Source organism: Epinephelus fuscoguttatus, linkage group LG3, assembly GCF_011397635.1.
Source record: "Epinephelus fuscoguttatus linkage group LG3, E.fuscoguttatus.final_Chr_v1".
In the NCBI taxonomy this organism is placed as follows: Eukaryota; Metazoa; Chordata; class Actinopteri; order Perciformes; family Serranidae; genus Epinephelus; species Epinephelus fuscoguttatus.
Window position 1 is genome coordinate 34881800 of NC_064754.1, and position 26541 is coordinate 34908340.

General features: G+C 39.8%; 2 protein-coding genes across 4 annotated transcripts in view; one reads left to right on the forward strand and one right to left on the reverse strand.

The window, feature by feature from the left end:
• LOC125884902 (CD209 antigen-like protein D) overlaps positions 1 to 26541 on the forward strand; it is a 46298-nt gene that overhangs the window by 19439 nt on the left and 318 nt on the right. For 2 of the 3 annotated variants that reach the window (XM_049570176.1, XM_049570186.1), the window contains exon 6: positions 13484 to 13733. In XM_049570176.1, coding sequence (XP_049426133.1) covers positions 13484 to 13631 — 148 coding nt within the window. In that variant the 3' untranslated portion in view covers positions 13632 to 13733. Of the gene's footprint in view, positions 1 to 11202; positions 11230 to 13483; positions 13734 to 26541 lie in introns of those variants that run through there. The other variant, XM_049570219.1, reaches the window with a different exon arrangement.
• LOC125884880 (CD209 antigen-like protein E) lies at positions 1786 to 26423 on the reverse strand. Its single transcript, XM_049570142.1, has 7 exons — positions 26033 to 26423; positions 4837 to 4926; positions 4481 to 4555; positions 3113 to 3181; positions 2700 to 2842; positions 2466 to 2566; positions 1786 to 2265 (listed from the first exon to the last, which is right to left on the reverse strand). The coding sequence occupies exons 1-7, from the start codon at positions 26148 to 26150 to the stop codon at positions 2121 to 2123; spliced, it is 741 nt and encodes a 246-aa protein (XP_049426099.1). The 5' UTR covers positions 26151 to 26423; the 3' UTR covers positions 1786 to 2120.

Below are 26541 nucleotides of genomic sequence, written 5' to 3' on the forward strand. Positions count from 1 at the left end.
CCATAGCATCGTAGTTTTGGCTAAATGTGTGGGCTGTGGCGCTTTGTCCTCTGGAACGTGTGTCGTTTAAGGTGGAGTGGCTGTTGGAGTACATACAAACAGACAAGCGAACGCCACCGGTGAAACTGCAATATTTTTTCTTTTTCAAGCGAGAATGGAGTTGTTCGCGAGATGTGCAAGACGTGAAGCAAAAGTATAAGGCGAGTTTATACACACACACACACACACACACACACACACACACACACACACAGAATATGTATGCACACAAACACAACATAAACATATTCTGATATTCTTCTGCACTACCTGCCCAGGCCAGCAATATGTTTTTACCAGTAAAAACTTCATCCAGTACAGCACTGTATGTAGTAGTAGCGCTGCTACAATTTTTGTTTACAATGTATGTTTACATGCAAACATACATGCCCTCATGCACAATGAGTGCATGTATGTTTACATGCACTCATTGTGCATGTAAACATACATGCACTCATTGTGCTGCCTGGCCACTAATATTTTTTGCCAGGAAAATGTTTTCATCCAGTACAGTGGCACTGTCTGTAGTAGTACACCTACAATTTAAGTTTACATTTAGTTTTTGATCTAGCATATTACATTTTTTGCAGTATAGAGGCCTAGAGTAGTTGGCAGTTACTATTAAAGAGTGTTACTTATTTTGTATTCCAAAGAGCTGTTTGCTCTTTGTGTTGCCATAACTCTTAAATGTTTGTGTATTGTCTCCAAGTGACTTTTATGGAGCACATTTTCAGTAGTAGATATTCAGTAGTTCATGTTGTTAAAATAATCTTATTACTAATCTTTATAGTAATATTCACTTGTAATGATATTTGGGGTTGGAGAGGTGATGCCATGGCACCGCTATGTGGATGTAGTGTGTGTACGCATCAGATGTCGCACACAGTCACTCAAGTAGGTGATCAGAGGAGCTGAATGTCTGCTCAGGAGTTTTCAAAATTAGAGGGAACATTGGTGGTCAGCCGTATCAAATGCAGCACTGAGATCCAGTAATACTGTAATTAAAATTATGCCACTGTCTGTGTTTACATGGATGTCACTGAAGACCTGAACAAGAACAATTTGAGTGCTGTGTAGTCAGAAACCTTACTGGAAGACATCAAAACAGTGTAGCGCCAACGGAACAGAAGTGCCTTTCCATTTTGTCTCGTATCGTGAATTTTGCTGTGAATAGAATCATGAAATACATTGGACTCAGTATACGAGGTTTCTCTACATAACTTTAATTTTTTGGGGATAACGGATTAAAACATATTTTCATATCTCAATAAAAAATAGTCTTGGTGTTCAAAGGGCTATGTTTTTACATGTCAGTATTTTGTTAGAAAACTTGCTGGTTGAGTGTATAAAAATATAAAATCTTCTCTTCTGTTGTGGGAGAATTGCAGCCAGATTATGATTATAATATATGTATGTATTTAATTTCTCTTCATAAAAAAGTGTTCTGGTGAAATTTGTCAATATCATTTAAGATCCAATATAACTGATGGGGTTATTCTAAACCATGAGAACATCAAGGTGAGTTGAAGCTGTTGTTTTAACCCAGGGAAATAAAATGTATGTACATAAAGTGTAAAGAAGAACCAGACAGCAATAATGTCATACATTTATTTACACAGAACTTTTCTAGCATCAAATGCAAAGTACCTTTAAAGAAATAAATGAAATTCAGAAGCAAGACAGTCCAACATAAAAGTAGTAAAATTTAGACCCAAAGAAATAAAAATGCATCTGTATCTCCAGATAAAACAAGGGGGCTTAAAAGACAACAAGCATGAGCAAAAACCCAATCACCTGATGATCTTTACCTGGAGTCTGTCTGGACACAATAGTACTCAAAGAAACAAATACAGACACATTAAAAAATATATGTACAAATCTCACACTGAAAGGCACATCAGCCCCTGAAATTAAAGGACAAAATATGTTGTTCCTAAACAACGAAGCTTTTTCTAATCCGATGCCGCTATCTGCGGGACGATGTCATTTGTTGTTGCCCTCAAAAAAATTTCAAAATCACAGTGGAATATAAATCTGTTTAATGATGAGACAACATCATAAGGGTTTGGTTATGCCCTGAGTTATACAGCCATTTTGTTTTCGCAGATCCAGAATTTTTTTGTTTCACATGATGCATCATTCCACATTTTTAGGTGATCATTGTCATTTGTTTCTACACAGTCTTCATTTCCGCCATTATTGTTGGGTTCCTCAGATCTCCAGAAGCTAAAAGTAAAAATAAATATGCTTTTAACACAAAACAGAAGCATTTAATGAACAGCAACACACAGAATGTGGACAAGTTAAAGTTAAAACAACAATCAAATATTATGTTTTGTTGACAGTGAAATAATAATCTCTTAAAACTCCAGAGTCTTCCAAGGTACTACTGTACTTGAATATGAATAAAAGAGTAATGTGTGTACCTTGTTGTCAGCAGAGTGCCATCCACCCATTTCCATACCCCCTCTGTCTCTCTGTCAGTCAGTCCAATCCACATTATCTGTTGGTATTGTCCTATGAAATTCTTGTTTTAAAAGAGAAACACACAATAGTAAATTCATATTGAAACAATGTCTCACGCATGTAAGTGCGTGCACAGGCACGCACGCACGCACGCATGCACACACACACACACACACACACACACACACACACACCTGTTCCTCTTCGTTGTTGATAATCACCAGGTCTGCACCACTTTGCACACAGTCATCTCTGCTGTCTTGCCAGGTTTTCTCAATTGAAGAAATATAGTAGAAACTACCACTGAAATACACCCATCCTTGGTTCAAATAATGATCTGTTGTTAGAGGAAAGAACAGACATTTCTTATTATTCAATAAACAAACAAAAATATGGTGGAAAAACTACTTTGAATGCACATGTGCACTTTTACCTGCTGAAAACAAAACAAACAAACAAACAAAAATGTTAGGACAAGTAATTTTAGTCACAAGCTGATGAAAGCTTGTCTCGAACGTATTGGAAACACATTATTTAGAAAGTTCTGAGGCCTGACCACATACTCTGTAAAGGCATGTTCCTTTTTTTGTTTCCTTACCACACTCACCAAAGTTACTCAGCTCCCTCTTCAACTCATCTCTCTCTTCAGTCAGGGTTTTATAACTCTCCTCAATACCTAGTGGAGAGGTTATCGTCACTTACACCAGAATGTTCACAACTGAAGAGAAAGTTTACTTTCAAACAGAATGTCCACATTAAACTGATCTATTAATGACAGTCGTTAAAGATACAGTTTGTAACTTTAGTAAAAATAACTTCTTTTCATATTTACTGAAAATGTAACCGCTTCCACACAGAAGTAGATAAGACACATGATCTAATCAGGTTCAGACAGCGCTGATAAAATATGAACCACGTTTCTGTCACCGCATTGCCTATTTCTTGCCACAGATGTTTTCTGAAGTTTTTGTGCTTTAGTGTTTAGCTGTAAAATGGAAAATTTGCTTCAGCTCTTGGGCTGTGCTTTGTTTTTGACTCGGCTATTTCCAACATAGCAGCCAGGTCACAAACTATCTTTCTATTTTACAGCTAAACTGTGCACTAAAATATGTTTCTGAAAACATTTGATGTGAAAATGAGGCAATGCAGTGACAGAATCTTGATTCATATTTGATCTGCGCTGCCTAGTTGGAAAGTTTGACAGCAGCTCACCAGCCATGATTGACAGCTGCGTTAGAGGCTCCTCGATTCTGATTGGTTGTTTTCATTTACTGTGTGGTACTGCCATTAGAAGCAATATGAGGAAGCAGAGAACATTGATATTATTTACAGACTATCTGTCTCATGTAACACTGTAGATAAGTGACAGTTTCAGCAAATATTACACAATGTATTTTTTTTAAGTTACTAACTACAGCCTGTAAAGAACTATTCTATCATACAGCTACAGACCAGAGACCCAAACTGTCACCTAATGTACACTAGACTTCAGGAAGGTTTACCTGTTGAAAACACAGCATGATAATAAATCATGAATTCAACCACAGAAAGTCCCATCCTCTCTTCTAGTATGATGTGAGCTTTCTTCTTTCTTTCCTGTAGCCTTTAAAGGTTTTGAATGCTCCTGTGTAAGTAAGCATTGATTTGGAGTGGTCTTTTTGACCACCTACTAAACCAGTATTTACTCATTCAGTTAATCTTCTCACTGAATTGAAGAAAATCTCTTCAGCCAGTTTCCAAATTTCCCTGTGGAGGCTGTTAGAGCAGCATATTCATACCCATGGTTTTAGAGTGAGAGGTCCAACAATAACTTAAAGGTGTAATTTATAACAGTGGATCATCATATCAGTCCTCTTGGCAGAACATTTAACTGGGATTATTCTGATGACATGTAACACTTGTAACACTGTATTATATGCACAGTATTGGATCCATTAAATCCAGATTATTGGAGTAGTTTCATCATCGTACTTACGAAGGTTGATGCTCCTCAACTCGTCTCTCTCCTCAGTCAGATTTTTAATATTGGCATCAATCCCTGGTGGAGGGGCTAACATCATTTGCAACAGAATCAGATTATGTTCACAACTAAAGAGACAATTCACTTTAACACAGAATTTCCATATAACATGAATCTTTCCATAAAGCTGTAGGTATTTTTATAAGTTAAATGTATCTGTTAAACAAACCATTCTGTCAAACTGCGACAAACCACACAACCATGGTATCACACAGGAAATGGCAACATCTGTAGTGATAAGCTTCAACTCTGCTGTTCGAAAATGAATTCATATTAATTAATATATGATGGAATAATTTAATAAAACTCACAGAGAGCAAGACGGAGGGAAATGTTTAGAGCAACTTGTAGGACACACAGGAGACAAAAGCTCACGGCAACACATCTGAGCAGTTTTCCTCCTGTGTATGGAAAACACACACACACGCACACACACACACACACACACACACACACACACACACACACACATACACACAAACGCGGTGCATTACCTGATTAACAGTTTTCTAAGCACTTAAAACACTAACCATATACAACTTCCGCAAAAAAGTGAGAAGACTCAAAAGGGACGACTGCTGGTTGTCAGACTCTTTTTTGACTTTCTGTCAGACATCAAACAGGTCTCGTTGGTATAATGTCACAGCCATGTGATCGAAATTCCAGTAATAAATATCATCTTTGAAATGGATAATCTGTCCGTCAAAAGGTAAACATGACATTCATACAAAATAAATGAAAATACAACAATGTTTAAATGGTCACAGAGTGATAAATATAAATAAATAAGAGACCAGGAAACTAAAATGACGTTTCCACTTCTACACTTAACCTACAAACACAGATTCTCTGGATGATGTGTTCTTAAATCTCTAAATGACAGTATACCCTGTGTGACCTTGTGATGTTACTTTGATGTTTCAAACAGCCAAACATTGATAGCAATTCTGTCTCACCAGGCACTGTGGTACCATCTTCATCACTGTGACTCTTGGAGGCAGCAGTCCTGGCTGAAGCATCAGAGAGGTTCATCATCTCCACAGTGATCTCTGATGCATTTTCATGGACGGCCATATTTCACTCAGAGTGTGATGGATGTCTTACTGATGGTTGCTGTGATCTGCTTCCTCTATTGTACGCTGCTTAAACTGCAAAGCACTCATGTACTTCCTGACTTAAGAGTAAATTTTTTTTTCCCACACTTATTTCATTGACATCATGTTTTTCTTTCTACAGAGGTGAGAAAGTAGAAATGTGGTCACAAAAATAAACTTCCTCCTATATATAGAAATTTTATCAATCAGATATTTTCTCAGTTTCATACAAGCGTACCTTAAAAAACAAAACTGCCTCTAATTTGTATCAGTAGCTACTAAATAGCATATTCTTAATCAAGAAGCTTTAACCAGGTTATTCTGAATTCTGAGAACACCAACTTTTGAAGCTGTTGTTCTAACACAGGGAAATAAGATTTAAATTGAAAAGAAGAATTCAACAATGGTAAAACAACAATATCATACTATCATTTACATGGTACTCTTTGAGCAATAAATGCTACTTTTAAAAACAAACAAAAAAAAAACATGTGAAATGCAAAAAAAGACAAACAAGAACAGCACAAAAACCCACAAACACAACCATATTAAGACCCAAAGGAAAACAAAACTGCATCTGTATCACCAGATAATACAAGAGGGATTCAAAGATAGCAAGCACGAGCAAAAACCCAATCACCTGTTGATTTTAACCTGCAGTCTGTCTGGACACAACAGCAACCAAGGAAACATGTACAGACACACTGAAAATATACGTAGGCCTACACATTTCACACTGAAAAGTGCAACAAGTCCTTTAAATTAAAGGTCAAAACATGTTTGTGTCTTAAACATTTTTACAAATCAGAGTTGAAAATGATGTAACAACACCAGTTTGGTTTTGTCCAGATTTACAGAGTCATTTTCTTTTCACAGATCCAGAAGTTTTCAGTAAAACATTCTAAATCATTCCAGCTGTTTTTGTTACCATGGTAGTTTACTGCCACACAGTCTTCGTTTGTGTAATAAACGTGTTGGTTTATTTTAAAGTAAAGAGAGTTCTTGTAGTTTCAGCACGTTGACTCTTTATTGACACCATGCTCTCTTAACAGGTCTCCCCACACACACGAACTGCCGTCAAAAACATGCAACTATCAAAAACTGTCGCAACGCATGTCGTAAAACATATTCTCTGGCATCTCTCCCTTTTAAACAGCATCCATGCTGATGCTTAGAAACATAGATCATGAATTGTAAATAACAGCAGCTTCTCATTGTGGTCTACAAACAGATATTCACCAACCATAGAGTGTCTTATCATCAAACAACTCTGTATAGTATTTCCCTTCAAAACAAGAAAAAAACCACAAAGTTATTTGTTATTCATTTAACAAACAGATAATAATTAACTTATTTAACTAAACAGTTAAACCTCTTTTGTTTGGTTGGTTGTTTATTTAAACAGCTTGAACATAATGTCCTTCACAGATCAAGTCTCTGAACAGGTTTAACAACTCTACCAGACCTAGTTTGAGACAGTCCATCAGGGGTCTCCTTCGGACCAGGAGAGCTATAGTCTGGGCTTGCCTGAGTATCTGGTGTATTTGTGTTTGTGGTGGTGTTGACAGGAGACCCTTCAACAAGCAGTCCTTGGAGATGGCGACAGTTTCGCCTGTACAGGGCTCCTTGATCTGTCTCGATGAGGTATGATCTCTCAGTTGTGCTCTCACCAGCCACTGCTGCGGGTGTAGACCAAGTCTTTTGATTGTTCAGCCTAGTGAGAACAGGGTCTCCAGGCTGTAGTGGTATGAACAGTTTCACACCATGCCGCTTGTGGTAGGCCTGTTTACTTTTCTCAACAACATCCTTTGCTCTGATGTGCTGTCAGTTCGGCCATTTTGATTGGAGATTTTTAGCCAGGGTAGGTAAAGTCATCCTGATTTTCCTGCCCATTAAAGTCCATCTCACAGGCAAAGTCACTGAAAGCATCACTGCTGAACTGCGGCCCATAATCACTGACAACCTTTTCTTCTTGACAGGAGAGGCTTCTTGTTCTGTGCTCTCCTATGCTCCCGTACATACAGTTCTCCACTTTGTGTGTGATTTGTGAAGTGATGCCAGGCCACCACACTGAAGTGTCTGCTCTCATTCTGAATTTGGTAAGCCCTTGATGACCATCATGTATTCGTTCTAGCATTTCTGACCTCATGGACCCAGGTATCACTATCCTGCTCCCTCTGAGTACCAACCCATCATGCACAGATAGTTCATTTCTCACAGGAAAATACTCTCTTACACAGCTGTGTGTGTGTGTTATGTGTTCAGGCTAGCCATTCTTAATGTACCTGACTACCTCTTGGAGTTGTTCATCAGTGGCTGTCTCTGCTCGGATGCCATCCATGGGCTCCTGGACAGCATGTCCGCCACAACAAGTGTTTTCCCCGGAGCGTATTCAGCCTCCAGGTTGAACCTCATCAGCTGTATGAGGAGTCTCTGGCAGCGGACTGGTGTGTTATCAAGGTCTTGGGAGTTCATTAGTGGAATGAATGGTTTGTGGTCAGTGATCAGTTTGAATGCAGGCAGGCCATAAATCTCAAATCTCTCACATGCCCACACAGATGCCAGGCGCTCTTTTTCTATTTGAGCGTACCTTGTCTCAGCATCACTCAGTCGCCTCGAACAGAACGTCACTGGACTCCAGTCTTCACCATGGAGCTGCAACAGCACGCCCCCAATCCCATAGCTGCTAGCATCAGCTGAGCCTGCTGCACAGGACCCCACATCCAAACTGATTTTGACCTTAACAGTTCATACAGTGGTTGACCCACTGTGGCGAGGTCAGGAATATATTTCCATGGGTAGTTTATCATTCAAGGGCTCTCCTTAGCTCTTGGACATTTTCAGGCGGGGTGAGCTTATTGATTGCTGACACTTTAACTGGGTCAGGTCGCACGCCATCTTTGTTGATCACCTGACCCAGGAAGTGTAACCAAAGAGCATGGATACCAAGAGGCGAAGCTCAATAGAACGCCCCATAGCAACAGACTCGCCCATGGTTTCGTCCTACTGCCGCCATTTTGGACCGTCAACAGACTGCAGCAGACCCACTTGCATACAAAAACACACAGACAAACTGAAGTATATCGCTATTAATTATGTTTATAATGCTACTCATCTTGTGATAGCTTGGTCACAGCTGCTTTTTCACGTTTTTGTAAAGCAAAATATACACTTCAAAATAAGGAGAAACGGCCGAGATGGCATCTCTACATATTACATCCACTTATGAGAAGATTAACTTAATTACTCCTTCAAAATCACCCCATAAGCCAATCTACCAAAAAAAAAAAAAAAAAAAATCAATATTTTAACTAGAAACACATTAATGACGACGTCACATAGTCAGGAATAAAGATTTATTTACAGTTTGTACAGTAAGGGGACAGTAATAATAATAATAATAATAATAATAATATATAAGCTATTTTAATATGATATATTTTAATGCTAAAGCAGTAATCAGTTCTGATATAAATGGTCCAAGAGGCCATATATAGGCCTAGATATATGTATATATATATATATATATATATTATGAATGTGTATATATATATATACACATATATCCACCGATAGTTGTTGCAGTTAATTGCACTACACTGTTTTCTTCTACTTTTTTTCTCCTCTCTCCTTGACATCTTGCATGTTGTCTGGGTGCAACAGTCCAAGCTCAACAGTCCAAAATGGCGGTAGCGCCCCTAGTGGCTGTTGGCAGAAATTCAACGGAGCTTCACCTCTTGGTATCCATGCTCTTTCGTGTAACTCAGTCTTTCTCAGCATGCATTTCTCTGTGTTTAACCTCAGGCCTGCTGACTCTAGACAGTCCATGACTTTCTGCAGCCCCTCATTGTGCTCACCCATATCCCTCCCATGGACAATAATGTCATCCATGTAGACTGCAACTCCCTGCAACCCTTCCAGTGTCTCCACCATTTTTCTTTGAAAGATCTCTGGGGCGCTGGTAATCCCAAATGGGAGACGTTTGAAGCAGTACCTTCCATAAGGTGTTATGAACGTGGTTAGCCTCTGGCTATCCTTATCCAGAGGAATTTGCCAGAATCCAGAAGCTGCGTCCAAGGAAGAGAAAACTGTGGAGCCACTCAGCTGAGCTATCATCTCTTCAGATGTCGGCAGAATGAACCTCTCTTTCTTGACAGCTTTATTCAGTCTCTTTAAGTCAACACATATGCATGCTTTTCCAGTCTTTTTCGGGACAGGCACCATCGGCGCACACCACTCAGTTGGTTCTGTTACAGCCTCAATGATGTCGTTGGCCTCCATCCTGTCCAGCTCCTCCTTCACTGCCTTCAACAGTGGTATGGGGACTCGGCGTGCCGTAGCCACTGTATAGGGCTGAATATCTTCTTGTAGTGCAATTTTCACAGGTTGTGTTTTCAGTAGGCCAGTATCTCCAAATGCCTTCCTCAAACCGTTCGTCAGAGTAATTGGGCTGACCGATGTTCTCTCATTTCCCACCTTCTATATAAGAATTACCTTAAATTCTTCCATCATGATCTTTTTCTCACAGTTCATCTTTCCTCGTCCTCTTCTAATGCCCTTTTTCCTGACTGTGTCAGCTGGCTATTTCTGTACCTACTTTCTCTCCCATTACTCACAATTTGTGTCCATTCAGCCTCCATTTCATCATCCACCAATGAACCACTAGCCTACTACTTGCCATTCTGATTCAGTCACAAATCAGATTATTCCAAAACTACTGAATCCAACAACCAAAGATGAAGTAAGATGATAAGGTGATTCACTCTCAATCCTCTCCTTCGACGTCCTCGACACTAAGTTTGTTTTCCCACACCGTTGGGTCAGTTTTGGTGTTTGTTGTGGGTTTCAGTAACAGGGAGAAGGAACTACCTGTTGAGCAACTCATATTGGAACCTTACAACAAACAGAGTCATGCTGTTGTCATTGTCCCGCACCTGATGTAATCAGAAGGGGATTATGGTAAATGAATATGAGGAAATTATGACTGCTCTAGTGTCATTTAAGTTGCCTTTCCCTTTAAAATACTGTAATTCAAATTAAAATTACAGTAAAATCACATGGAATTTGACATGCACATTGTCAGGGTCATCCTGAGCAGGACTCCTTTTAAAATTTCATATAACCTATTAAGGATTTTTTTTAAATTGACATTTCTACTGTGATGAAATTATGAATGTGTTATTATGTAATTTGAAGTGACCTAACCTTTATATTTGTCGGAAACTGTGTAGTTAAATCATATGAACCTTTGTAAGATTATGAAAAAAATGACAGGTCAAAGACAATTGATCTATATGATGATATTTTGATTTTGTACCTCCCTTTTAAAATTAAAACCAGTACAGCTATTGGGGAACCAACAGTCATGAAGGCAGACATGAAGAGAAATAAAGTTCTATGATGATTAAAAAAGCTAAAATAATGAACGGCTTTGGATCTATGAAAAGACAGTGGTCTTAAAACTTGGCCACCAAACTCCAAGACAACAACTGAAACACAGAGGCAAAATGGAGAAATGCAAGAGATAGTAAGGTTGCTGAAGGGTGGGGGTGATAACTGTGTTTTGCTGTTTTGTCTTCAAAGAGGAGGCTGAGATGACTTTGGACCGTGACAACATGCCTGATGCTTCGTCCAGGAGTAAGTCATTTTCAGTAACAGAGCGTGAGTTTGGAGGGCATCATTTTTATCAGAGTCAGGTGTGGGGGTTTGATTCAGAAAATATCATAATTAGGCAACAAGCTACATATGAAGTTAATTTTTAATCTACTTAATGAGGAGACGATGTACAAGAAGTGAAATGAAAGCAGATCAGAGAACACAATATCACACCTGACTGCCTAATAATAATTATGGTGGTTTTGCATGTTTGATTTTCTGCACACAGAGGACAGACTCTTCAGACTGGTTGCTCTGAGCTTTGGACTCCTGTGTATCCTACAAGCTGCTGCCAACATTTCCCTGCGTCTTGCTCTCTGTGAGTGATCTTACATTTCTCTCTAATTTCACCCTGAGACTTAAATTCACCATCTCAACATTATAAGACCAAAGCTTGGAACTACAAACACACTTACCAGCTATGATGATTATGTGACATATAGTGTGGAACCAACTTAGTTTCAGGAGTAATGAATTGCAGATGAAATGAACACAGCCCCACACCAAATGTACACACACATACTGTATGGTGTGTACATAAACTAGAATTAACACAAGAGTAGGTGTCTTTTCCCATGACACCCTAACCTCAGTGTTGACCCGCAGGCTGGTGTCATATGGGACTATAGGTACCTAAGGAATCCAGTGTTATCGACGCCACCTTCTCGGCAAAGAGGAAGATGGGCGTGACCATTTTCACGGGGGTCCCTTGACCTCTCACCTCAGGATATCTGAATGAAATGGGAGCTGTGGGTACTCACGAGTCTCCTCTTTACAGACCTGTTCCCTTTATATTGATATGATGCAGTTTGGGGTAAAAATCATGCAGTATAAACATGTTATGTTCTGCCTAATTTCTGCATCCTGGGTCCCTAAACAGTCTTGGTATTGAATAAATTGGGTATGAATGGAAATCTGAGAGTCTCTTTTATTCAGTGAGCTCAGGTTTATTCATGTGTGATGAGGCACCCAACTAAAACACAGCATTTATTACAGATTTTTAACTAGAAAAACTCGGCACACAGTGCTGAGCTGCATCTCAAATTCATCCTCAGGTTCCCTGCTTGAGAAAGATGTATACCACTTATATGAGGCATATACTGTTGACCTGCAATCTCCCCAAAAAGATCCTTTGTCCCCCACCTAAAAAAGACAAAAATGTGTCCCGGAGGGTTAACTACAGTAGGACAAACGTATCTTTATGCTCTTATAGATGCAAAGATGCCAGATTATGAGGCCATTATCAAAAATCTGACTGAAGAGGGAGAAGATTTGAAGAGGAAGATGATCACCTTTGGTGAGTACGAGGAAGAAACTGAATACATTCTCATTAACATGGGAATAAAAAGATACATGATAAAAATGTTTTCTACCTCCTGTTAGGCCAACATGTTTTTTTTCTTATATTCTTATACTACTTCGTATGTGAAGTTTATTAGCATCATTTTTATTTATCATTATTATTATTATTTTGCTTTCTTCAATCCCGATCCCGGGCGTGGGAGCCCTTCTGTGCGGAGTTTGCATGTTCTCCCCGTGTCAGCGTGGGTTCTCTCCGGGCACTCCGGCTTCCTCCCACAGTCCAAAGACATGCAGATTGGGGACTAGGTTAATTGATAACTCTAAATTGTCCGTAGGTGTGAATGTGAGCGTGAATGGTTGTTTGTCTCTATGTGTCAGCCCTGCGATAGTCTGGTGACCTGTCCAGGGTGTACCCTGCCTCTCGCCCGATGTAGCTGGGATAGGCTCCAGCCCCCCCGCAACCCTTAAGAGGATGAAGCGGTTAGAAGAAGATGAAGATTAATATGTAGTATTGCTATATATTGAGGAACTAGTCTTCCTGATTGACCCTCCAGCCACCAGCTGGTGGCAGTACTGAGTTTACTGCTGCTGAGCAGCACTCCAGTAGGTGAGTGAGGAGGAAGTCCTGCACCACCTTTGATATTATGTGTTGCAGAGGTGGAAATTATGAATCACTCAGCTTCTTCTAGGTGTTTCATTCAGGACTGATCAAAGATTTGAGCAGTTTAACTTTCTTTAGGCCAAGCTGTTGCACCACTGTTCAAATAAACTTTAGTACACCTTGGGTCACCAAAAAACTAAAATTATTTTTTGTAATGCTGAAACACTCAGGCGACACGCTAAGACTTCACTCCAGCTTCTTTGGTTGTGTTTCCTGCTAAGAACATTCTTTGATGTTTGTTTTCAGCTACTGGAACGCTGGGGAGCCCAACAGCCATCAAGGCATTGATGAAGACTGTGGAGAAATAAGGCTTTATGACAGGGAATACAACTGGAATGATTCACCATGTAAAAAGCTAAACTTCTGGATCTGTGAGAAGGTGGTGGCTCCATGACTCAGCATCCAAATCTGCCCTAGACTGGCGATCGATAAGCTGCAGGGGAAGTGTCTCATCATCATGTACGAACACCAACATGTCACCACAGGAAAAACACAGGTGTCAATAATAAAATGAATGATGGCTAAAGTCCATGTAACTGCTTCACTTTCAGGGTCCTGGTGTGTTGGCTCACTGTCACAGTGTCACCATTTGTTGGGACACTTGAATAGAACAGAGCCATTCGTGTTACACTGCTTTCCTGACAAGTCAAAATGTCTGCTATTGTTCAAAAAATTAGTGAAGACAGAAATATATCATTAATTTATTGATCGATTCATTACTAAATTAATTATTTTGTCAGTAGTCATCATTATCATCTTTATATAACACCTGATTATATTGCAATCGTCACAGTTTCAACTCTGCAATCACTTCTGACATCATCAGGTCTTCAAAGTGTATATAATCACATGAGAGTGCAGATACTTTTCATTTGGTTACTTGTCTAACCTTCCGTAGATGCTTTAATGACTCATCAGCAGTGTCAAAAGGAGCTTTTGTAAATCTGTGATTGCTTTACTCACTGCTTTGTGTACAGCACAACACATTGTGTATTTATGAATTAACTGGATCCATTTTATGATAGGTTAGGAGTTGATTTTGCATTTTAACGGGGCCATCGTACATTCATTTGCATATGTGACATGCTGTAAACCCAGATTTATATTATAATTGGCTATTTCAGGATATTCAGAAAATAAATCAAAACCCGTTTATCCTGAAATAGCCAATTTTGCTTTATTATAAGCTTTGAAGCATCAGCTACTAAAACAATGTAGATATTGGATTTCTGAGCTATGCACAGTTTGCAAAATTGTTTTAAATACTGTCACTCCACTGTTACAACTGTGTACTCCACTGTTCCCAGTGTACAGACATAGTTGTCACATATGCCAGGGATGGTTGTAACATGCCTATAAATATACATAATTAATCAAACAAATACTCACAATGAAAAGATTATTTATCGTTCACGTTACTGTGACTATTCATTCATTGGTCACAAAGTAAATGGCAACACACAGATGTAGCTTACATGATACAAAGTAGCTGGTCTGTGTTAAAGTGTAGACCTAGCTTACACTAAGTAGCAAGCTTGTGCGCAGGAGTGTAATGTGTGTTGCTTGGCAACAGTACTGTTCCAGTTGCTGGACTATGTGTGTTGGTGGAGCTAAATATATCATTAAATAAACAAACAAATCATAACCTGTTGCGGCTTTTTATCGTTAATAAATGGTGCTTGTAGAATTGTTGTATAAAGCAATATCACACTGGATGTTGTGCTGTTATACTGAATATTATCAGCACAGTTATAATTATCTTTGGCACAGATTTTTTTCCATCTGTGCCATCCTCAGGAAATGTTCTGCCTCTGATTTTTTTCCTGTTATCTTATGACCTGCTTTTCCACTGACTTAGCATGCAACTGATCATCATTAACTTGGCGTGTAATCAAGTCTGTTCAGGCCTTCAGGTTTTTTAAATATAAATGGAGGTACTTGGTTCAGAGATGGTTGTAACAAGGCGTTAAAACTGTCCCAGTATCCCCAGCCATATATCCACCTACTGTAAACTACCCTGACTGTTAGTTTAACAAATGTTTATTATTTTTATTTTTAGCTGAGATGCTGATTCTGATGAGACTCCTTGACATTTGATCTCAGCACAGTATCCAAAGTTCAAATTTTACCTAAAACAAACAAACAAACAAACAACAACAACAAAACAAACAAAGAAAAAAAGAAACAAACAACTAAACCAAAACAAAACAAAACAAAAACAAAAACAAATAACACCAAAACACAAACAAACCCATTAACAAAACATTTGCCAGTTCCTTTCTCTGGGAATTTTTAAATGTGGTTGCTTTTTTGTTCACCAGACCTTTCTCAAGAAAAGAAAGGTCTGGCTGGGCCGACTCTCACTTTAAGATTGGAGAAAAAAATGCCCCGGCTGCTTGTATTTCTTTCAACCAATCACAATCGTTCTGGGCGGTGCCACAGCAACTGTGCGCTTGAAAAAATATTGCCGGGGGGAATCAGGTTTTGGTGTAAAACGCCCACAAAAATATCGCCTACAGGACGCGAACCATGGCAGAAAAATGGCTACATCCCCGCAAGATCAAACACCGCAACAGTTAGTAAAGGACGTGTTGAAAACGGTTGAAAACTGCTACACAACCGGAAATGGTAGGGCGGGACTTCAGCGGGTGGCTCGTTCTGCCCAATGAGAGGCTGATCTATGCAGCGAACTTCCGCCCACTCAGACTACTTTTTTGTAAACAAGACGACAATCTCACTGAATATGTGCAGAGTGATGTAATCACTCCAACTTGTTCCTTATTGGAGGAATTCAACTGCCCCCTGTTACCACTGTCCCTGGTCTCCCCTACATTATCATTTTGTTATTCTTTGGTAGGTCTTGGAAAGCCTGTTCCATCTTTTTTGTAGTTTGTTTAATTGATTTATCTGAAAACACCATTTGTCTGTGTGTTTTGATGATGTCCCTCTATTAACTTCTTGATCAAGTTACCATCTGTACCTTCAGTGTTCAGAGAAACAGATAACAAAATGATGTCTAAGAGCCATCATCCCTTAATGATTTCCCTGAATAAATGTGATTTCTCTTGTCAAAGTATAGAAAAGAAGGAGATCTAGCCTAAGAAATAGAGACTGATGAAGTCAGGTTTTTTGTTTTGTTGTTGTTGTTGTTGACACTAGGTGTGTGTTTTTAAAATGACACAGCAACATCAGAAGGAGGTCCTTACTGCCATAGGTTTATAATGTAATATAATATATTGCTTATATGTGTCCTCGTCTAAACACCAGGTCGACATCCAACTTCTTTTCTAGTGTTAGTGAGTTCCGTCATTAAAGTATCATGTTCATCACCCTCAGTGACAAACAGGGCTGTTTCAAGACACTCTGGGGCCCCAGGCAAGAGGCACCTTGGAGGCCTGTCATTTATAAAAAGATAAATCACTTTTCTATGATACATCACTGATATTTAAAAGGAATAAATTACTTATTGACTTATTCATACTTCAAAAACAGCATCAATAAGTGATTAACATGGGGGGATCAAAATAAAATAAATAAATTAAATAAAAATCAACCAGCTACCCTCCTCTCCTGACAAGTAAAGAACAGTCCCTTCATGAGTAAAGAACAGTCCCTAAAGTGCGGTGAGGTTTGTGGGCCGTTACCTGCCACAAAGAGAGAAATGTGAACGGCTCGTTTCTCCTCTGACACATCACATACCTGTGTACCGCCACAGCTCGGCTGTTCAGGTATTTCTGGGCTGTCATGAAAGCAGCATATTGAGTGCCAAGTGGCCAGCGCGCGCCGTTATTGGACAGCGCATGGACACTCACCCTCTTGCAATTGGACTTTGAACTTATCCCACAGTAGTGGTACCGTGAGGTAACGTAGTACTACGGTACTCCAACAATGCTAGCGCGGGTGGCAACCAATCATGCGGGACATGGTCTCAATTTGTGTGACGCGTGAAAAGAGACAGAAATGCTGTGCAGTCCCGCACAATGCGGGACGTCTGGTCCCCCTACTTAGCCACTCGCAAGCAGCAGCTAGTAGGGGGCCCCATTAGGGGGGATTCCAACGTGTTGTTGTTGTTGCAGTGTCTGTAGGGATTCCATCATATTGTCATTGATATGGACCAATGTCAGCCGTCTCTGGGGGCCCCCTTCCAGCTCAGGGCCCTTGGCAATTGCCTAGTTTGCCTGTCCGGTTACGACGGCCCTAGTGACAAACCTGCACTTCCTCCTGATTTCTTCAGGCAGTGCACTATTTGCTGCTGTGTTGATGTTATCACAAGAAATTTGGAAACATGCAGATTTGTATCTCATAACTGTGAAAGACCGTAAAGTTCAGTCTGTAGTCAGGTATCCTGCATGTTGAGAATCAGGACATTTAAATCTACACTTCTGTGGTTGGGAAATCCTACTATTAAATGGAGAAACCTCTGTCCCTCCGTCCTTTCGTCCGTCTGTCCGTCTGTCATCATCTGTTTTCCTCCTCACTGCTTTGACCTATTTCTCTGAACTTGCACATAGGCTTTCATCTTGGTCATGTTCAGACAGCCACGATGCCGTTTTTGCATTTTTCCCACATTTCTATTGTTTATATTCACGTTTTTTTCCACTACCCATTCATACTGTAAGCACCATTAGCAGCGCGAGCTGCACATGCGCGGAGACCACTTGGAAAACACCTGCGCTGGGACCACAGTTTATGGCTGGGACATGCAATTTCAAGCACCAACACTTGCTGAAGACTAAGGTAATTACTTTACTTAACGAACGCGCGTCTGTGTCTGTGTGCGCAAGCCAGCCATTACGTATTTTCACTTTACTGACATTAGCCTACAAACATTACAAACTAAACATTGTGCTGTGCACTTTGCACTGTTTCTTTCATTCTTTCTCCGTGTTGCATGAGTATGTGTGTACTGTGTGCTCCGCGCATGCACGGGCCTCCATGCCGTCAGCCAAAACTATTCTCCACGTATCTTATAATAACAAAAACTCTGTCTGTGGGTGTGTCTGCATGTCTATTCCATGTTTTTCTCCTCGCTGACTTTGTCAATCCATGTGTAATTTGGCACAGTGGTAGAGGGTCATGGGAGGATGCGAATGAAGCAATATTACATCAATTGGCCAAAGGGGGGCGCTATAGCAACCCATTGAAATTGCAAGCTTTGAATGGGCATATCTCATCCCCCGTATGTCGTAGAGACATGAAACTTTGCACAGAGATGCCTCTCCTCATGAGGAACAAATTTGCCTCAAGAACCCATAACTTCTGGTTATATAGATTTTCCGCCAGTTTGAATTCGATCTCTTCCTAGGAAGTTTGACTGATCTGCATGAAACTCGGTGAACATAATCTAGGGACCAATATCTGAAGTTCCCTCTTGGCAAAAGTTGGAAAATGTACTAAAACTGAGCTTCTATAAGGCAATGAATATTGCGGAGGGCGTGGCTCATCACATAAAGGTGTATAACATCTCAAAGGTTTCACTGATCACCACGCAAATTTGTAGGCATATGACCACACATAATCTGAGGGGACCCCTCCATTATTGACCCCATCAAACAAAATGGGGGCGCTAGAGAGCTAATTTCTTATCTAGGCCTAACCGCCTTATCAATTTTTACTAAACTTGGTAGATATGTAGAACAGGACGCCTCAAAGTGACTGGAGAAATTCAAGTCTAATTGGCAACTGGGTGGCGCTATAACAACAAGAACAATGCTTAAAAAAGGCTAAAATGTGACCGATCGCTGTGGCTCCCCCTGTGGCCAAATGTTTTCGTTTTTTGTTTTTTTTTTAATTTTTGGTATGACTAAGTCATGGTATGGTATGCTATACATCATCACTGTGCTGTGCTGCCGTTGATGCTGTGCACTCAATGGGTATGGACTAGTAAATGTTTATTCTTGACAAATTGGTCTCATTATCACAGTCATCAAATGATCCCTCCTCAGTTGCTCTTCCTGAGGTTTCTACCGTTAAAGGGTTTTTTTGGGGGAGTTTTTCCTTATCCGCTGTGAGGGTCCAAAGGACAGAGGGATGTTGTATGCTGTAAAGCCCTGTGAGGCAAATTGTGATTTGTGATATTGGGCTTTATAAATAAAACTGATTGATTGATTGATCTCTCAAGGCAGACTTAAATGCATCTTGCAGGCTTTTGTTTTCAAATTGAATCGGACCTAAACCATCCAGTGCTTTGTAAACCAACAGCAGTATTTTGAAACTGAATCTCTGAGAGACAAGAAGTCAGCGTAGAGACATCAGAACTGGACAGATGTGATCCAGTTTCTTGGTCTTAGTGAGAACTCAAGCAGGAGTGTTTTGTATCAGCTGCAGCTGTCTGATCAGTTTTTTTAGGGAGATCGGCAAAGACAGTTACGGTAGTCAAGTCTAGTGAAAATAAATGCATGGACAGTGTTTTTTTTTTCCAAATCTGGCCGAGACACAAGTTGTGTTCTTAAGGTGATAATAGGCTGACTTTACATTTGTCTTAATGTGGTTCAGGTCTGAGTCCATGACTAAATCAAGATTTCTGGCTTGGTCCATCAACTGAGCACTGACTTTTAATTGTTGCTTCTTGGCTCCAAGAACAGTTAACTCAGTTTTGCCATTGTTTAATTGGAGAAAACTGTCACACATTCAATAACTGATTTGTTCAATGCACCAAAGTCCCTGGTAATATGGTTATGTAAATTTGTGTGTCATCTGCATAATTATGGTAACATTTTGTTGAGTCCCAACCCTCACCTATGGTCATGAGATTTGGGTAGTGACCGAAAGAATGAGATTGCAGATTCAAGCAGTAGACATGAGCTTCCTCCGGAGGGTAACTGGGCTCAGCCTTAAGGTGCTCACAGACTCGGGCATACTATAAGCGGAGCGGACTCCGCGAGGAATGTCTGCAGTCATTCGGGCTTCCATAGTTGAGCGCACTTCGGCGTTGTTTTTTCCTGTAACAATGTCTGTGAAACACTACATTACCCACAATTCTTGCACGTTGTTTGCACTCTTCTGTCATGGCAATGTGAAAAATACATGCCGAGCCGTCTTCTGAGGGACACTGGTGCGCGGAGCAGAGTCCACGTGGTTGTAAAATCTGAGCTTCGTGCGCACAGGGCTTACGGACCTCTGCTTTTAGTCCGGGCAGACCTCCGTGGAGTCCGCTCCACGTACGTTCCGCCTGAGTATGTTCGGGCCTTTAGAGATAGGGTGAGGAGCTCAGACATCCGAAGGGAGCTCAGCATAGAGCCGCTGCTCCTTTGTGTCGAAAGGGGCCAGTTTGGTCCCAGAATGGAGCCTTGGGGAACTCCACATCATTTTTGTACACTCAGATGTATAATTACTTATATATACAAAGTAGTCTCTATCCTTTAAGTGGGAACAGAACCAGATTAGTGCCGTGCCAGAAAGTCCCACCCAGATTTCCAGTTGATGTCGTAATATGTTGTGGTCAGCCGTATCAAATGCAGCACTGAGATCCAGTAACACTGTAAATAAAATTATGCCACTGTCTGTGTTTACGTGGATGTCATTGAAGACCTTAACAAGAACAGTCTGAGTGCTGTGTGGTCAGAAACCGGACTCTAAGACATCAAAACAGTTTAGTGCCAGGGGAACAAAGGTGCCTTTCCATTTTGTCTCGTATTGTGAATTTTGCTGTGAATAGAATCATAAAATACACTGGACGCAGTATACGAGGTTTCTCTACGTTAATCTTTTGGGGCAATGGATTAAAAAAATATTTTCGTATCTCAATAAAAAATTATCTTGGTGTGCAAAGGGCTACGTCTTTATATGCCAGTATTTTGTTAGAAAACGTGCTGGTTGAGTGCATAAAAATATAAAATCTTCTCTTCTGTTGTGGGAGAATTGCAGGTTATGATTATTATAATATATGTTTGTATTTGATTTCTCTTCACAAAAAAAGTGTTCTGGTGAAATTTGTCAATATCGTTTAAGATCCACAATAACTGATGGCAGTGGCGGCTCCTGCCAAATTTCTCAGGGGGGGCAATTGTTGTGATGATGGCTGAGGTGACCCGTTCAATGGGTAAATTTGAATTAATTTGGCTCTACAATGACTGAACAATCCACTGTGGTCATTAACAGACTACTTTTCATCAGTTTGCCCACATAAACACCTTTGAATGTAGACAGAGACCTGTTTTACCATTAATCAAATAAAACTGAGTAAGGTATTCACTGAGTCATTGTCAGTCTTAATCAGAAAACATTTTATTATAGCTAAGTGGAAATTCATTTTGTGTTCTGATTAAATGCAGGCACACCCTACAACTTAATACAATGCACATCACATAGTATCAATGCTCTTTGACCTGACCTGAACGTTTTTTTTGTTGTTGTTTTTCAGTTTCAGTTATATATTGGGGGGCGTTTTGGGCATTGGGGAACGTGTCCCCCTCAATGTATATGGTAACTACGGCCCTGTAATGCACGCATAATTAGGCTACAGTTGTCTGGGTGCGCAAAGGTGAAGTGACTGGTCATACAAAGTTTGATGGAGTGTCAACTGGACAATATGGAGATATTTGCATCTTGAAAGCCGGACTACAAATGTGGATAGACAGGGAGAAACACACACAAGCCTAAGACGTGGTAAAATACGATATTCCTCACTATATGAAGTGACTGATAACAAGATCTGTATGATGGGTTGTAAAGAAATTCGTCAGGTTTTTATTTTGTAGACAATTGATCTGGATTTATAGCATGATGGGATGACAGCACAATGATGTGTGTGATCACTGGAAAGCTGTTTAACGTGATGTCTGGCTTCTCGCTAATGGTCACAGAGAATATCCATAGAGAAGAACGGGTGTGAATTTGGACGCACTATGCGTCGTTACTTTATAACCTATATGGTTAAAAAGCCTCTTGGATCAGCTGGAAACGTTAGCCATGTTGATCTTGGATGTGACCGCTGCGCAGTGGCGCTGCCTCATGTGATGTCGGAATAATCGGAAAAATTAGTTTCCGACCATAAAGCAATATTTCAGTGGAAACGGTTGACGACGTGTTTTTTTAAACATTTTGAGTGATAAAATACAACACATCTTCTTTGTAATGTCCATGATGTCTCCACATGAGGACTTAAACGCTCGTGAACACACAATGAAGTAAGAACGACTTCCCAACATGGGAAATCGGACCATCCGAGGAGCACATGAATTATACTTGGTGGTTTACGGACGACGAAAACACGTTGGGGCAAGCCCTCCCGGAACCCATAGAGATTGCATTGGAGTGCCTGCATTTAGAAAAAAAAGCATTTTACATGGAAGTCTATGAGAGTGAGTCGGGGCGATTTCCAGCCAGGCTGATATCGCTAATCATACATTTATTATCATCATCTTTCTTTTCCTTTGTGGCTCAAGGAGGGGCGGCGCCCTATCGCCCTCTATTGGCCAGCCGCCCCTGACTGATGGGGTTATTCTAAACCATGAGAACATCAAGGTGAGTTGAAGCTGTTGTTTTAACTCAGGGAAATAAAATGTATGTACATAAAGTGTAAAGAAGAACCAGACAGCAATAATGTCATACATTTATTTACACAGAACTTTTCTAGCATCAAATGCAAAGTACATTTAAATAAATAAATGAAATGCAAAAGCAAGACAGTCCAACATAAAAGTAGTAGACCCAAAGAAATAAAAATGCATCTGTATCTCCAGATAAAACAAGGGGGCTTAAAAGACAGCAAGCATGAACAAAAACCCAATCACCTGATGATCTTTACCTGGAGTCTGTCTGGACACAATAGTACTCAAAGAAACAAATACAGACACATTAAAAAATATATATACAAATATCACAATAAAAGGCACATCAGCCCCTGAAATTAAAGAACACAATATGTTGTTTGTACACAAAGAAGCATTTTCTAATCTGATGCCCCTATCTGTGGGATGATGTCATTTGTTTGTGCCTTCAAATTCTTTTTTTAAAATCACAGTGGAATATAAATCTGTTTAATGATGAGACAACATCATAAGGGTTTGGTTATGCCCTGAGTTATACAGCCATTTTGTTTTCGCAGATCCAGAAGTTGTTAGTTTCACATGATGCATCATTCCAGCGATTTTGGTTCATATGGATATTTTCTACACAGTCTTCATTTCCGCCATTATTGTTGGGTTCCCCAGATCTCCAGAAGCTGAAAGTAAAAACAAATATGCTTTTAACACAAAACACAAGCCAACTAGCATTTAATGAACAGCAACACACAGAATGTGGACAAGTTAAAGTTAATACAACAATTAAATATTATTTTTTGTTGACAGTGAAATAATAATCTCTTAAAACTCCAGAGTAATGTGTGTACCTTGTTGTCAGCAGAGTGCCATCCACCCATTTCCATACCCCCTCTGTCTCTCTGTCAGTCAGTCCAATCCATATTTTCTTTTGGTATTGTCCTGTGAAATTCTTGTTTTAAAAGAGAAACACACAATAGTAAATTCATATTTAAACAATGTCTCACGCATCCAAGTGCACACACACACACACACCTGTTCCTCCTCGCTGTTGATAATCATCAGGTCTGCACCTCTTTGCACACAGTCATCTCTGCTGTCTTGCCAGGTTTTCTCGACTGAAGAAATATAGTAGAAACTACCACTGAAATACACCCATCCTTGGTTTGAATGGTGATCTGTTGTTCGAGGAAAGAACAGACATTTCTTATTATTCAACAAACAACAAAAATACGTTGAAAAACTACTTTGAACGCACGTGTGCACTTTTACCTGCTGAAAACAAAACAAAACAAAACAAACAAACAAACAAACAAAAATGTTAGGACAAGTAGGGCATTTGTTAGAATCTACTGCGGCTCACAGAAAACATCCAATCAGAGCTGAGGAGTCTCAGCCGGCAACCTGATCAAGCTGATAAGATATGAATGCTGGTCATACTGTCAAACTAAGCAGCGCTGATCAAATATGAATCAAGATTCTGTAGCTGCATTGCCTATTTCTTGCCACAAATGTTTTTCAGAAGTTTTAGTGCACTGTTTAGCTGTAAAATGGAAAATTTGCTCCAGCTCCTGGGCTGTGCTTTGTTTTCAGCTCGACTGTTTCCAACATAGTGGCCAGGTCACAAACCCACTTTCTCATTTTACAGCTAAACAGTATATATGTTTCTGAAAACATCTGATGTGAAAATGAGGCAATGCAGTGACAGAATCTTGATTCATATTTGATCTGCGCTGCCTAGTTGGAAAGTTTGACAGCAGCTCACCAGCCATGATTGACAGCTGCGTTAGAGGCTCTTCGATTCTGATTGGTTGTTTTCATTCACTGTGTGGTACTGCCATTAGAAGCAATATGAGGAGAAAGAGTATGTGTTTTTTTATTTTTTACAGAATATCTGTCTTGTGTAACACTGTGGATAAGTGACAGTTTCAGCAAATATTACACAATGTATTTTTTTTTTTAACTACAGCCTTTAAAAGAACTATTCTCTTATATAACTACAGATCAGAGACCCAAACTGTCACTTAATGTACACTAGACTTCAGGAAGGTTTACCTGTTGAAAACACTGCATGATAATAAATCATGAATTCAACCACAGGAAGTCCCATCCTCTCTTCTAGATTACTGAAGTAGTTTCATCATCGTACTTACGAAGGTTGATGCTCCTCAACTCGTCTCTCTCCTCAGTTAGATTTTTGAAACTGGCATCAATCCCTGGTGGAGAGGCTAACATCATTTGCAACAGAATCAGATTATGTTCACAACTAAAGAGACAATTCACTTTAACACAGAATTTCCATATAACATGAATCTTTCCATAAAGCTGTAGGTATTTTTATAAGTTAAATGTATCTGTTAAACAAACCATTCTGTCATACAGCGACAAACCACACACCCATGGTATCACACAGGAAATGGCAACATCTGTAGTGATAAGCTTCAACTCTGCTGTTAGAAAATGAATTCATATTAATTAATATATGATGTAATAATTTAATAAAACTCACAGAGAGCAAGACGGAGGGAAATGTTTAGAGCAACTTGTAGGACACACAGGAGACAAAAGCTCACAGCAACACATCTGAGCAGTTTTCCTCCTGTGTATGGAAAACACACACACACACACACACACACACACACGCACGCACGCATGCAGGCACGCAGGCATGCACGCACGCACGCACGCACACACACACACTGACTGATTAGCAGTTTTCTTGGACGTGTTGTATTTCATTCACTTCAAGTCTACATTAATAATTTCCTTCACTCAAAGTCCTTGAAGCTTAAATGATAATAAGAATACCAAAGCACCGTTCTGGCAGGACTTAAAACACTAACCATATACAACCTGCGCAAAAAGGCGAGAAGCTGAAAGAAGGATGACTTTTTTTGTCTGTTTTTCAACTTTCAGTCACAGCCATGTTACTGAAATTCTAGTATTAGATAATAATAATAATATTAATAATAATAATAATAAATTTATTTATAGAGCACTTTACATCAAAGTGCTGTACAGGTGAATTTAGTAAAAACATGCAGAACACTAGTAAAAACAAAAACACAATTTAAAACAGGACACCATTAAAAAAAAATCTTTAAAGTAGTTTAACAGTCTGTCAAAAGGTAAACACAAAAATAAATTTAAAGTCAACAATGTTTAAATGGTCATGGAGATAATGTAAATTAACAAAGACCATAAAGCCAAAAGGACTTTTTCCACTTCTACACTGAACTATAACTCACAGTGTTGTTGATGATGTTACTTTGATGTTTCAAACAGCCAAACATTGATAGCAATTCTGTCTCACCGGGCACTGTGGTACCATCTTCATCCCTGAGACTCTTGGAGGCAGCAGTCCTGGCTGAAGCATCAGAGAGGTTCATCATCTCCACAGTGATCTCTGATTCATTTTCATAGACGGCCATATTTCACTCAGAATGTGATGGATGTCTTACTGGTGGTTTCTGTGATCTGCTTCTTCTTTTGTATGTTGCTTAAACTGCAAAGCACTCATGTACTTCCTCATTTTAAAGTTAAATGTTGTTTTTGTTGTGGTTTGAGAGATGTCATCTCTGTGTGCTGTGGGGAGGTGTGTTCTGTGTCCTTTTTTTGGCAGGTGGTTTGGAAGCCTTGCAGCTGGAGCTCATGTCTAATCAAGGACTGCTAGCTGCAGAGGACCCGTTGCCAGATTGTCTGCACTGCTCTGTGGTAGTGTTGACTGCTACCTCTATGTGGTTTTTGCATTGAGTGTGTGAGCTTCTAGTGATTTTTGATTCTCAAGTTTTCTCCACGTGCTGAGACGTTTTTGCCTTTGTG

What these genes read in the sequence shown, in the direction of transcription:
- LOC125884880 (XM_049570142.1), bottom strand. Translation starts at nt 26,150, where the DNA reads ATGGCCGTCTATGAAAATGAATCAGAGATCACTGTGGAGATGATGAAC. An exon ending in GTTGAGGAGCATCAACCTTC is followed by an intron (nt 3,182 to 4,480) that starts GTAAGTACGATG and finishes CCTCTCCACTAG; the next exon opens with GTATTGAGGAGAGTTATAAA. An exon ending in GGCACTCTGCTGACAACAAG is followed by an intron (nt 2,266 to 2,465) that starts GTACACACATTA and finishes TTTTACTTTTAG; the next exon opens with CTTCTGGAGATCTGAGGAAC.